The following is a 13,008-nucleotide window of genomic DNA, read 5'->3' on the forward strand; positions in this document are numbered from 1 at the left end:
ATGAGTCCCTCTGCCAGCCTGCTGCTGCTGCTGCTGCTGCTGCTGCTGCTCGGCCTCTCTCAGGCACTTCCTCTTCCAGACACCGTCGACATCACCACCAGGATTCTGACCTCCAACAAGGGCATCGATGAGATCCTGCTGCAAGGAGACCTGCTGGTTCCCAGTACCAGAGATGCCCTAATGTGCCCTAACCAGAACTGCTTCTGGAAGAAAAACTCCAGTGGCCTGGTGACAGTCCCCTTCACCGTGAGCAATGAGTACACCAGCTCAGAGAAGCAGCTGATTGTCAAAGCCTTGCAGGGCTTCCACAGCACAACCTGTATCCGCTTTATGCCCCGTAACAACGAGGCCGACTACATCAGTGTGGAGAACAAATCAGGATGTTTCTCCTTTCTGGGCAAAGTGGGAGGCAGTCAGGTTATCTCTCTGCAGAGGCCAGGCTGCGTCTCCTACGGCATCATCCAGCACGAGTTCAACCACGCTCTGGGCTTCTGGCACGAACACACCAGGAGCGATCGCGACAACTACGTCAGGATCAATTGGGCCAACATGGACCCTCAGATGGCCTTCAACTTCAACAAGCAGGACACCAACAACCTGAACACTTCCTACGACTACAGCTCCATCATGCACTATGGAAGAACAACCTTCTCCATCAACGGGCAGGACACCATCACCCCCATCCCCGACCCTAACGTTCTGATCGGCCAGAAGCAGGGCTTGTCCTCCTTGGACATCATAAGAATCAATAAGCTTTACAGCTGCTAAAAACAACACATCTTATCCTAAGTTATCAGTTATGAAAACAAGTTTCTGTTCAAATAATCTTTAAGCAGACAGCAGAATCTAAGAATATGAATCTGTGAATTCTCTGATACTGTACCCTAGCTAATTAAAGCATGCATTTAATATTTGTTTGTTTGTGTTGTTCATTTATCTATTTCTACTTATAAAACTTACTTATTAATCTGACATGTGCAAAACTCAAACTACAGTCTGCACAGCAGCAGTCACCCGAGCCAGCGATATTACACAAGTCATTTTTTGGAAGTCAAAGTCGAGTCTCAAGTCTTTTGCCATAAGTCTCCGGCCATCTGATCTGTCCCTAACACTGTATTGTTAAATCTTAAGAATTCAAAGCATGTCCTGTAGCTCCCATCCATACAGTACAGTATATAGTATCAACATCAGTTGTAGTATAACTTTATGGGGTCTACTTAACACATTCCTCTAGCCCTCGGAACTGGTGAAATATTAACCTAAGTCCTTGACATCATATGGATACAACTATAAAGATACAATGTGCCTGTTCCCAGCATTAGCACAACACTTTGCGATGGTTAGCTTGTTACCTATGATGATATATGCTAAATGTAACGTCTCTTTCACTCAAAAAGTGAAAGTGGAAATCAAGAGAATAGTGCCAGCGCCACACCAGTTACAGAACAACATGCATCTCAGTGTCATTCCAAATTACACACAATAAGCAGTTTGAACTCACTGATGTAATGACATTTATTTATTTTCTAAGTGTTAGTAGCAGGGCATGAAGTTAACTTTTTTGACCACCAGCCACTTTGGCAGGTGGACTTTTTACCAGCCAGCCTTTTCTTTTGCCTCATAAAAGGTGAAAAACAGGACTTGCTGTGTCTTTATGATCCTGTCCTGTCCTATTCATGGTAGCCTACTCATGGACATTGCGCCATCATCACGTGCTGTAGTATGGGGGGGGGGCGCCTTGATAATACTGCATAGGGGTCCGGTGTTGGCTTGTTACACCACTGCATATAATAGATGAGATGACTGACAAAATCAGGAGTAGCCTACGTGTACCACAACAAGAACAAAACACTCGAGAATGTGGACCATAACACATGAGTTGTTGCAAAAAAGTTGCAACTTTTTGTGTGTAGTTCTTAAAAATAAAAATAATTAAATTAAAAGGAAACTTGTTTTGGGGAGAATAATAATTAGTACTATTAATTAATTAGTTGATTAGATTTTCTAGGAACCTTACCAAAAAGGCTCAGGATGATGATGTTGGTATAATATGAATACAGCTGGTGGATTAAAGACACAAAATAATAATTTATTGAATTAATCAAATATGAACATATGTGTCAGTGGCTTGTTGACCTTTACATTGTTAGTTAATTTCCTAACCTGGGCTGACACACACACACACACACACACACACACACACACACACACACACACACACACACACACACACACACACACACACACACACACACACACACACACACACACACACACACTATCCTGGGCTGGGACTCACATTCATACGGTTTCATAAAGTACTTATTGGACTTTAACTTATCATCAGAGGTGTCAAAAGTATTCACATTCATTACTCAAGTAGAAGTATAGATACTAGGGTTTGAAAAGACTTTTGTAGAAGTTGAAGTATCAACTCAAGCTTTTTACTTAAGTAAAAGTGTAAAAGTATTGGTTTCAAAACTACTTAAAGTATAAAAGTAAAAGTAATGTAAGGCAGAGATCTTCAACAGGGGGTCCTCAGAGTCATTGCAAGGGGGCCTCCAAATTATTGTACATTTTTGAGTCTTTAAAAAAAATAAATAAATAAAATGCCTTAACATAATTCCAACATATTATTAGCAAATATAAATTCCCACTGATGATAGGCTTACTGGCCTAGGTAAGGTAGTCCCTAAGATATCAGCCCACAGATACAGTTAATCCTAGATTTACTGTGCCACATTCAGTAGGTCACATACAGTATGTAACATTAAAATATGATTTATAAAATCATGCCAACAATTAATATTTTAATAGCTTATGAAAAAACGTATATAAGAAGGCTTTAGGTTACCCTAACAGTTATTGTAGGCCCAGTTTAATATGCAACTTAATTTCATACAATATGTAGTAGGGGGTCCCTGCTACATCTCACTTTAAGTTAAGGGATCCTTGGATTAAAAAATGTTCAAGACCCCTGATGTAAGGGGGGGGTGCCATTAAGGACAACAGCTTAACTCTAAAACGCGGGGACAAAATCATATGACTATAATAATGTTACAGTATATTAAAATCATACCTGCAAACTCAGAAGGGCTGAAAAAGGTGACACGTAGGCTACATCTCTTCTGTGTTTTTCAGACAACGGCAGCTACAGTCTGGTGTCAGACTCCTCGCCAGTGAAATATAAACACACTTTTACACCGTTTAGCTCTCAGCATTTGATCATGTTTACTCCATCTTCTAGCTAACGCTAGGCTAACCTGCTTCAAATTGTAGTGTTGACTAGCGTTCCGTGCGGCGATGTTCAGTTCCCTCTAACGTCCGTTTTCGGAGCATCGCGAAGGCACCTAAGGCACCGAAATCCGTGTTGCTATTCGGTCCGGTAGATAACGGTCGTCAAGGCACCGGTGGCGTATTAGCACCGGGTCTGTACAGGTGTTATGGATCGCGTACAAACCAATAGGGTGTCGGAATAGCTATGTTTATACTTCTCATACAACCACAATCAAATTCACTCTCTCCGGATGGAGCGATCTGGATAGGGTTTTTTGTGTGTGTGTTTTTTTGAACGATGACTGACGAGCTGGAATGAAAACAAGCCGAACTGAAATATGAGTAACGAGGCTATTTTTAAAATGTAGGGAGTAGAAAATACAGATAATTGCGTGAAAATGTAAGGAGTAGAAGTAAAAGGTATGCTGTAAAATAATTACTCCAGCAAAGTATAGATACCCAAAATTTCTACTTAAGTAAGGTAACGAAGTATTTGTACTTCGTTACTTGACACCTCTGCTTATCATTGCACTTACAATGAAGTAGCTGTCCTCAATTTAGGTCATCCACCGTGTGTGATTGTGTGTGTTTGTGTGTGTGTGTGTGTGATTGTGTGTGTGTGTGTGTGTGTGTGTGTGTGTGTGTGTGTGTGTGTGTGTGTGTGTGTGTGTGCGCGTCAGTCGGAGCAACAGCCCCGCCCGCTGCAGACATCTGACAAGATGAAACAGCAGCAACTTTCAGAGACTTAAGAGTGAAAAATTGTTCCAGCGTACATTGATGTTACAAAGTATACATGTTGGCAGGACGGTCTGAAATGTTTTGTTGGTAAATGTGAGCTGTTCGAGTCACACACACGTCTCGTCTTCATAACATAAACAAGGAAATGAACTTGACCCGTTCTCCCTACCGCTTGCAAAATTACAAATCCCACTATGGCCACGCCAAGACCCGCCCTACGAAGCAGCTCGATTGGTTGGGGTTAGACATTTCACCTTGAGTGGTTAAGGTTAGGTTTTGGTTGGTTAGGGGATTGGTCAGGGAATAGGACCTGTACATGTAAGCATGGACGCTTGGCCAATAGTAGTGTGTGAACGCTATTGAAGGGCGGGTCTTGGCGTGGCCATAGTGGGATTCGTAATATCGCCTCCCGCTTGGTCAGTGGCTGCGCGATAGGGAGCCCCGGCTGTCAATCAATGTCTTCCAGTGATGCGGGCCCCTGATTGGACCAGGCCCGTAAGCAACTGCGTACCCTACTTACAGATAGTTACACATCGGAATCACTCAATTATCATTGGCTACCCGCCAAAGTGGCCCCATAGATCAGTGTGCAGGGTTACCGTGCGTTCATGGACTTCGGAAAAACGTTTTTCCGAGTGAAAACGTCACCATTCACGTAACTTCCTGTGGGAACCAGAGGTGGGAAACTCAGGCTGGATTTTGATACCCGACGTTTGATGGAGGCGACTTTGGTTCACTGAACATATTTTAATGACAATAAACTGTTTACTATAGACACATGCCTCTGCCAAGAAACATACACAGACATAACATGTTTAAAATTATTCATAAATAGGCATATGTATAAAACAACAACACATTATCCGTGTACTTTCCCGTTGGTTGTCCTGCAGATAACACAAACACACACCTGGCGATGTGCTGTTTGGATGATAAGAAAACAGTAGAGAATCTTCTGTTATTGTGGCCTCCATGTTTTCACCACCTGATGCTCCAACCGTTGGTGGCAGTCATGCTACAAGTTGTTATGCCAAACGCCCAATATAACAGAAGAAGAAGAACACTCATCCCGACCATGTGAACGCTGCCAGTCGGAAAAACAACGTAACCACGTGGGGGCGGTCCCTGTTATTCCGAGATGGCATGAACGCAGCATTAGGCCTGAGGCCTGCACTACGAAGCAAGATCAACATGGCCTGGATCATCTTTCAGTTATCCGGCTTCACCTAACCTAACAACTGCGGTCCTGCATAACCTGTACTACGACGCTGGTTATCAACTAGTTCAGTCAACCAATCAGGGTTTCCCAATCCAGCGGCGCGCGCGTTCACATAAAAGAGGCGGGGTTTGCACAGCACAACCAATCACAAACATCTACCAGAGCCGCATGTTATATATAAGAAGAGCAAATTATAATTCTCCATAAATATGAAGAACACAGACTCGGTTTTACAGGGAAAACTCAATACATTCGCTGATTCCTAAAACAGGAAGGAAAGCTGGCAAAAAAATAAATAAATAGTCAGTCAGTCAGGACCAAGATCTGATCATAATTACACTTGTGCTTTCCATAAACTGTCGTTGCTTTAGTCTATTATTTCAGTTGCAACCCTGGCAGTGGGAAGCGACCGTGAGAGCAAATAAAAAATATAAAAACATAATTCAAACCGATGTGCGCATTGGCAACACATGGCTCAAGAAGCCGATATGTAATTCCCTCCCATTAAAATATATAGGCTATATTTCATAAAAATACCCATGTTAACGGGGTTGTTGGTCTCTCAATGTTTGAACTTTTGATTTACAGTATTTAGGTTTTCAGCCACAGTTTGAAAATAAGAATCAATGGAATCAATAAAATTTGCATCAAAGTATTTCTGATTCTGGATGCAATTCTTTGCAAGAAGGCAAATTTGACAAGAAATGGTTCTGGCATGAAAGCTACGTACAGAAATAGGCTACAATAGAGATAGATAGATAGAGATACTTTATTTATCCTGAAGTAAGTAAGTAAGTAAGTAAAATTTATTTATAAAGCGCTTTTCACAGATAAAATCACAAAGTGCTGTACAAAGGAAGAGGTAAAACAAACAATGTAGAATGTATATACATATGTATAATTAAAGTGACACTAGTGAAAACCCGTCAACCAAAAGCTTTCCTAAATAAAAATGTTTTCAGATCCTTTTTAAAAGAGACAACAGAGTCTGCCAGACGCATGGACAGGGGCAGGACGTTCCATAGTCTGGGAGCAACAATTTCAAAAGACAGGTCCCCTCGGGTCTTATAACGAGTCTTAGGGACTACAAGCAGGTTCTGGCCAGCGGACCGAAGGGTCCGGCCAGAGGAATACGGCTTCAAAAGGTCCAGGATGTACTGTGGGGCCTGACCATTTAAGGCTCTGAAAGTCAGTACTAAAATCTTAAAATCAATCCTGAATTTTACAGGGAGCCAGTGGAGAGCCGACAAGACTGGAGTGATATGAGACCTTCGAGGAGCACCTGTTAAAAGCCTAGCAGCAGAATTTTGAACAATTTGCAGTTTGTTCAGGGCGGACTTATTCAGACAAGTAAAAACAGAATTGCAGTAGTCAAGTCTTGTTGATATGAAAGCGTGAATTATCATTTCCAGATCCTTTTTTGACAGTATTTTGCGTATTTTACAGATGTTCCTAAGATGATAAAAGCAATTTCGGACGAGCTGTTTTGAGTGTGTCTCCAAAGACATGGCTTGGTCAAACACAACCCCCAGGTTTCTGAGGCTGGATTTGACAGAGAGGCCCAGAGAGCCAAGGTGCTGTTTGATCAGCGGGATCTTATGGTCTGGAGCAAAGATCTGCGTTTCAGTCTAGTTTGAATTTATCTGCAGGTAGTTAGTGGCCAGCCAGTCTTTGATGGAGGACACACACTCTAGGAACAGGGACAAACGATGGAACTCAGCATCATTAAAAGAACAATACAACTGGACATCGTCGGCATAGAAATGATATGATACATCCTTAAAACAACCAATAATTTGACCAAGTGGCAAAATGTACAGTAAAAACAAAATAGGACCCAAAACTGACCCTTGTGCCACTCCGCAGGACAAATTGGCCACATCAGACTGTACATTGTCTACAGCAACATTAAAGGTTCTGCCATGAATATAGGAAGAGAACCATTGAAGGACAGATCCTGATAGTCCCATCTCATTTTGAAGCCGATTGATCAGTATACTGTGATCCACAGTGTCAAAAGCAGAAGTCAAATCAAGAAGTACAAGTACAGTGTAGCAGCCAGAGTCTGATGCCATCATCACATCACTAGAGACTTTGATAAGGGCTGTTTCAGTGGAGTGTAATTTTCGAAAACCAGACTGAAAAGTATCAAACAAGTTGTGCTGCTCCATAAAGGAGGTCAGCTGGCATGCCACTACTTTTTCTAAAATTTTGGAGATAAATGGAAGTTTAGATATGGGCCTGTAGTTATTAGGTTCTGAAGGGTCAAGATTGGGCTTTTTAAGGATGGGGTTTACCACAGCGTGTTTGAAGTAGCTGGGGACTGAGCCAGATCTAAGTGACAGGTTAATTATTTTTTCCACACAGGGGCCGACAATATCAAACATTTTCAACAATAGAGTTGTTGGGACAATGTCAGCGGGGCTCGAAGACGGTTTCATACTTGCTGTTATGGTCTTCACATCCTGTAGGCTGACAGGAGTGAAGGACGACCAAGACGACACCGGTGAAAACTCAGTAGAACAAACACTGATGAGTGGAAAACTAACACTGGCCCTAATGTCATGTACTTTGTTCAGAAAAAACGACAAAAAGTTGTTACAGTCCTCATGTGTGTACACAGACACAAGAGGAGCTAAATGTGCAATAAGAGTTTCAATGGTGTCAAACAAGACTTTTGGATTCTTCTTATTTCCTGACACAAGGTTAGAAAAATAAGCTGAGCGAGCCTACTTTATCAATTCATTCAGATCCAGCATCATGTCTCTTAAATGGAGTCTGTGTACCTCTAATTTAGTGGCTTTCCACAGACGCTCTGTCTTCCGACATTTTCTCCTAAAACTACAAATGTTATCATTTATCCATGGGAGGGCCTTTTTCTGTGACCCTGAAATCATTTTAACAGGCGCTACCATATCCAAAACCGAACGGACAGTGGTTGTTGAAACTTTGCACAAGTGAATCAACATCATCACATTCAAAAAAGGGGCGAGAGTCAAAAGAGGCAGAGAACTCACTAGGTGTTGTCTCACTAATGATGCGTTTTTGTATTACAACATTACAGACAGTAGGCATCATGGTAAGCGACAAATTAAAAGAAATACAGCAGTGGTCACTAATTTGAAATTCTTCAACACTCAGTTTATCAATGTTTAGGCCACAAGAGAATACCAAATCTAACGTGTGGCCTTTTTCATGCGTGGGACCAGAAACATGCTGTACAAAGTTAAAAGAATCCATAATAGTCAACAGTTCAGCTGCAGTTGAACAAGAGGGATCGTCAACATGCAAATTAAAATCCCCAAGGACTAAAACGCGATCTAGTTTAATGATAGACGTTAAAAACTCAGAGAACTCGTCAAGAAATGAACGTGCAGGACCAGGAGGTCGGTAAAGTAAAACACAGTAAAAGGGGTGTATTTTCCCAACCTTACACATCTGTAGCTCGAAGGAGTGGAATGAAGCGGTGTCCGTCAAACTGCAGCAGAAAGAATCCCGAAAAGCCAGCGCAAGTCCGCCTCCACGGCGCGCGAGCCGAGGAGTCCCAAACACGGAGCAGGGGGGGCATAGTTCTTTAAGGTGAAAGTGCTCGTTCTCCCGCTGCCACGTCTCCGTAATGAACAGAAAATCCAAGTTCTCCTTAGTGAAATGGTCGTTCAGGGTAAAAGCCTTGCTCGCAATGGAGCGCGCATTTAGAAGTGCAATCCTGGTAGAGCGCGTGTGTGACAAGGGCTCGCCTGGGACATGCTGGATGGCATGATCCGTCCGACAGGTAACCGGGCACAGGACACGCTGGCGGGGCGCACGATGGCAAGCAGGCCGGGTTGGGAAGATCCAGTCGGAGATGCTCCACACAGGCGATGACGCACAGACCGCGTCCCGATCTGACTCGCAGACCGGAACCGGCCTCAGGCACCGCTCACTCCCAGGAGCACTGGATCCGTTTGGCCCAGGAAATTAATGCGTACAATAGCTTATACACAACATACATCCACATAGGCACACATACATACATATTTTGTAAAGCTTACAGAGGTCATATGATCGAACACATTTTTTGTTTGTACAGTTATATATGGAAAAATGTATTGTTTAATATTGGCAGCCAGCTCCAAAAAGCTTGGCTTCTTTTTCAATTTTTTTTTATGTATATAAAATGTGGATAAAATAATTATTAAAGACATATGACATCCAAGCACACATACTACATAAATACAAAGAAAGGTATCAAATGTGTGCCCTTACAGTAAAGTTTGGTTGTAGCGTGTTTAAAGGAGCAGTGTGGAAAAAATGCAAAAAGGTGCAATGGTATCATAGTGCAAAGAGTGTCAGTGCAAATTCTATCTATTCAAGGCAGACAGGCAACACAATATATATCAAAAATAGAATAATCATTACTTAACTATACATAGACACTAGTAAAAGACTTAAAGAAAAATTTAAGTTACCTAAAGTTGAAAACTGTCCATACAGAACATAAGGACAGCAGGGTGTATTGACCATACATGCAAGCTAGCAAAACATGACTGTTATGGTTTCGGCGTTTTGCTTGCTATTTTGTTTCCTTTCTAGTTTTCTGTATTTATCCTGTTTGCTTTATTCTGGACTGTGTATTTATGTTCCCTGTGTTCTCTGCTCTCCCTTGTGTTTAGTTTTGTCAAGTTTCTGTATTTAGTAGATTCCATGTGTTCTGTTAGTTGTTCCCGTTTCCTGTTTTATTTTGATAGTCTGGTCTTCTGTCTTGTCATGTCTAGCTTTGCTTTGTTTCTCGCCTTGGTTGATTGTCCTGCCCCGCCCTGATGTGCTTCACCTGTTGTCTCACCTGTTTCTCATTTACCCATCACCTCATGTATTTAGCCTCTGTGTTCCCCTTGTCTTGTGTCAGATCGTTTTGTGTCGGTACCTGTGTTGGTTTGTAGCCATGTCCTCGTGTTTTTCTCCCTGTACCTTGTGTCTGTGCCTGCGTCAGTGTTCTCCTGCCTATGTTTTTCCCGTCAGTTCTTTTGTTTTGTGAGTTTTCCAGTCTTTGTACTGCCGCTTTTGTTTATATTAAATCCTCCACTGCAAACGTCCTCCTGCCTGCCTGCCTGCTCTCTCTGCATTTTTTGGGTCCTCTATTTCCCTCACCTTAACAATGACAAGCAATGAGTGCTATATTTAGTATTTTGTTGCCACTGTGTAATGGTTGATTGGAAGAGCTCATACACTTGTTTGCAAGTTGTGTTGTTTGATGGCAAAATTAGCTTTTGTTGATTATTTTAAATGTTTCGGCACGGTTAGAGCCTTTTGCAAACAAAATGTGTCATTGTGACCATGAGTACCACTGTTCAGCCTGTGTGTTAACTGTTTTGAAAAAAGGGAGTTTGAGTTGACTGCTGCGTCAAAGCAATCAAGAAAAACTGTAAGTGAACAAGGTGTACCAGGTCCACCAAACACTGGACCGTCTTGACTGTCTTAATTCTGCACATATTTCTGTTACTGTGGTCCTATAGGACAAGGCTTGTGTACCAGAGTCTGGGAGGACAGGATAGGACACTGTAGGTTATTTTAAAGGTCCCATGGCATGAAAATGTCACTTTATGAGTTTTTTTTTAACATTAATATGCGTTCCCCCAGCCTGCCTATGGTCCCCCAGTGACTAGAAATGGTGATAGGTGTAAACCGAGCCCTGGGTATCCTGCTCTGCCGTGTGTGTGTGTGTGTGTGTTATCTCATTGTTCAGTGTTTGGCTGACGGATTTACACAAGATTAATAAGTAAGTTTTATAAGTAGAAATAGATGAATGAACAACACAAACAAACAAATATTGAATGCATGTTTTAATTAGATAGGGTACATTATCAGAGAATTCACAGATTCATATTCTTAGATTCTGCTGTCTGCTTAAAGAATATTGGAACAGAAACTTGTTTTCATAACTGATAACTTTGGATAAGATGTGTTCTTTTTAGCAGCTGTAGAGCTTATTGATTCTTATGATGTCCAAGGAGGACAAGCCCTGCTTCTGGCCGATCTGAACGTTAGGGTTGGGGATGGGGGTGATGGTGTCCAGCCCGTTGATGGAGAAGGCTGTTCTTCCATAGTGCATGATGGAGCTGTAGTCGTAGGAAGTGTTCAGGTTGTTGGTGTCCTGCTTGTTGAAGTTGAAGGCCATCTGAGGGTTCATGTTGGCCCAGTTGATCCTGACGTAGTTGTCGCGATCGCTCCTGGTCTGTTCGTGCCAGAAGCCCAGAGCATGGTTGAACTCGTGCTGGATGAGGCCGTAGGAGACGCAGCCCGACCTCTGCAGAGAGAGCAACTGACCACCTCCCACTTTGCCCAGAAAGGAGAAACATCCTGATTTGTTCTCCACGCTGATGTAGTCGGCCTCGTTGTTACGGGGCACGAAGCGGATACAGGTTGTGCTGTGGAAGCCCTGCAAGGCTTTGACAATCAGCTGCTTCTCTGAGCTGGTGTACTCACTGCTCACGGTGAAGGGGACTGTCACCAGGCCACTGGAGTTTTTCTTCCAGAAGCAGTTCTGGTTAGGGCACATTAGGGCATTTCTGGTACTGGGAAACAGCAGGTCTCCTTCCAGCAGGATCTCATCGCTGCCCTTGTTGGAGGTCAGAATCCTGGTGGTGATGTCAATGGTGTCTGGGGCTTCTTCTTCTTCGCCTCCTGGCTCCTGGAGAGGAAGTGCCTGAGAGAGGCCGAGCAGGAGCAGCAGCAGCAGGCTGGCAGAGGGAGTCATCTTCAGGGTCGGTCTGGAGGCTATGGAGCTTCTCTGGAGAGCTGCTGTGGAGAGACTCCTTGAAGCTTGATGTTTGACTCAGTTCAGTCCAGGGTCTTTATAGTCTCCTCTACAGGTGTGTCTGCAGGAGGCTTATGGGTCGGGGTCTACACTGCTAGGCCTGAACAAACCTCTGAAGGGAGGACTCCACAGACAAGCCTACTTATTAAACAAACGTTTCTTTGTCCAGTTTATCCTCATTGTGTGCCACATCCTTATATCTACACTGAGCTCAGCTGGTTTTTATTTTTCTTTGGTTTACAAATGGCTTTTTAGCAACCTTTATCAAAGTATATAATGTACAATTAAATGTGTGTGACCGAAATACTGTTTCTTCACTCTCTGATGACCTGCATGATTGAAATCCCCATGTGTGCCTTTTATGACAAGCTGAAGAAGAAGGTAGATTCTTCTCTACATCCTCTTACTGTGTAGCTGCTGCTCTGCCTGCTGCATTAGGGTTAGGGGACACACACAGACACACACTAAATGTCTCACATCTTCAAAATGAAACACTTCATTCAAAATACCATAAACACATCTCAAAATCAAGCATTTGCATCAAATGGCAAACACTTTTTTCAAAATAGTACATTTTTGGATATACCATGTACACACTGTTGTTCTAAATCTAAAGGTCTTTTGTCTTTCATAGGCTTATAGCTACATTTATAGTGTTCTAGAGAGAAAGTGATCTGCTGAGAGTGGTTGAAAAGTGCACTGTAAAAAACAATGTAATGTTACAGTAAAACAGAACATATTTATTGGGTAAAACATTATGTTTGTAAGAGTAGCACAGTGTTGTTTACAGTAGTATGAAACAAGAAAACAAAAGTACCATCATATGTAAACCAAAGGTATCATTTTTAGAATGAAGAATATGTATGTGTTTGTGTGTGTGTGTTTGTGTGTGTGTGTGTGTGTGTGTGTCTGTGTGTGTGTGTGTGTGTGTGTGTGTTTGTGTTAGGGTTAGAGATTGTATGCACTTTGTGCAAAACAAAGT

General features: G+C 42.5%; 2 protein-coding genes across 2 annotated transcripts; one reads left to right on the forward strand and one right to left on the reverse strand.

Moving 5' to 3' along the window:
• On the forward strand, positions 1-768 carry LOC114565881 (high choriolytic enzyme 1-like). The gene has a single exon (XM_028594189.1). It carries the CDS (start codon positions 1-3, stop codon positions 766-768), a length of 768 nt encoding a protein of 255 aa, XP_028449990.1.
• Positions 769-11,180: 10,412 nt separating this feature from the next.
• Positions 11,181-11,971, reverse strand: LOC114565879 (high choriolytic enzyme 1-like). The gene has a single exon (XM_028594187.1). The coding sequence runs from the start codon at positions 11,964-11,966 to the stop codon at positions 11,181-11,183; it is 786 nt and encodes a 261-aa protein (XP_028449988.1). The 5' UTR covers positions 11,967-11,971.
• Positions 11,972-13,008: the final 1,037 nt, after the last annotated feature.

This window comes from Perca flavescens, chromosome 12 (assembly GCF_004354835.1).
Source record: "Perca flavescens isolate YP-PL-M2 chromosome 12, PFLA_1.0, whole genome shotgun sequence".
Lineage (NCBI taxonomy): Eukaryota > Metazoa > Chordata > Actinopteri > Perciformes > Percidae > Perca > Perca flavescens.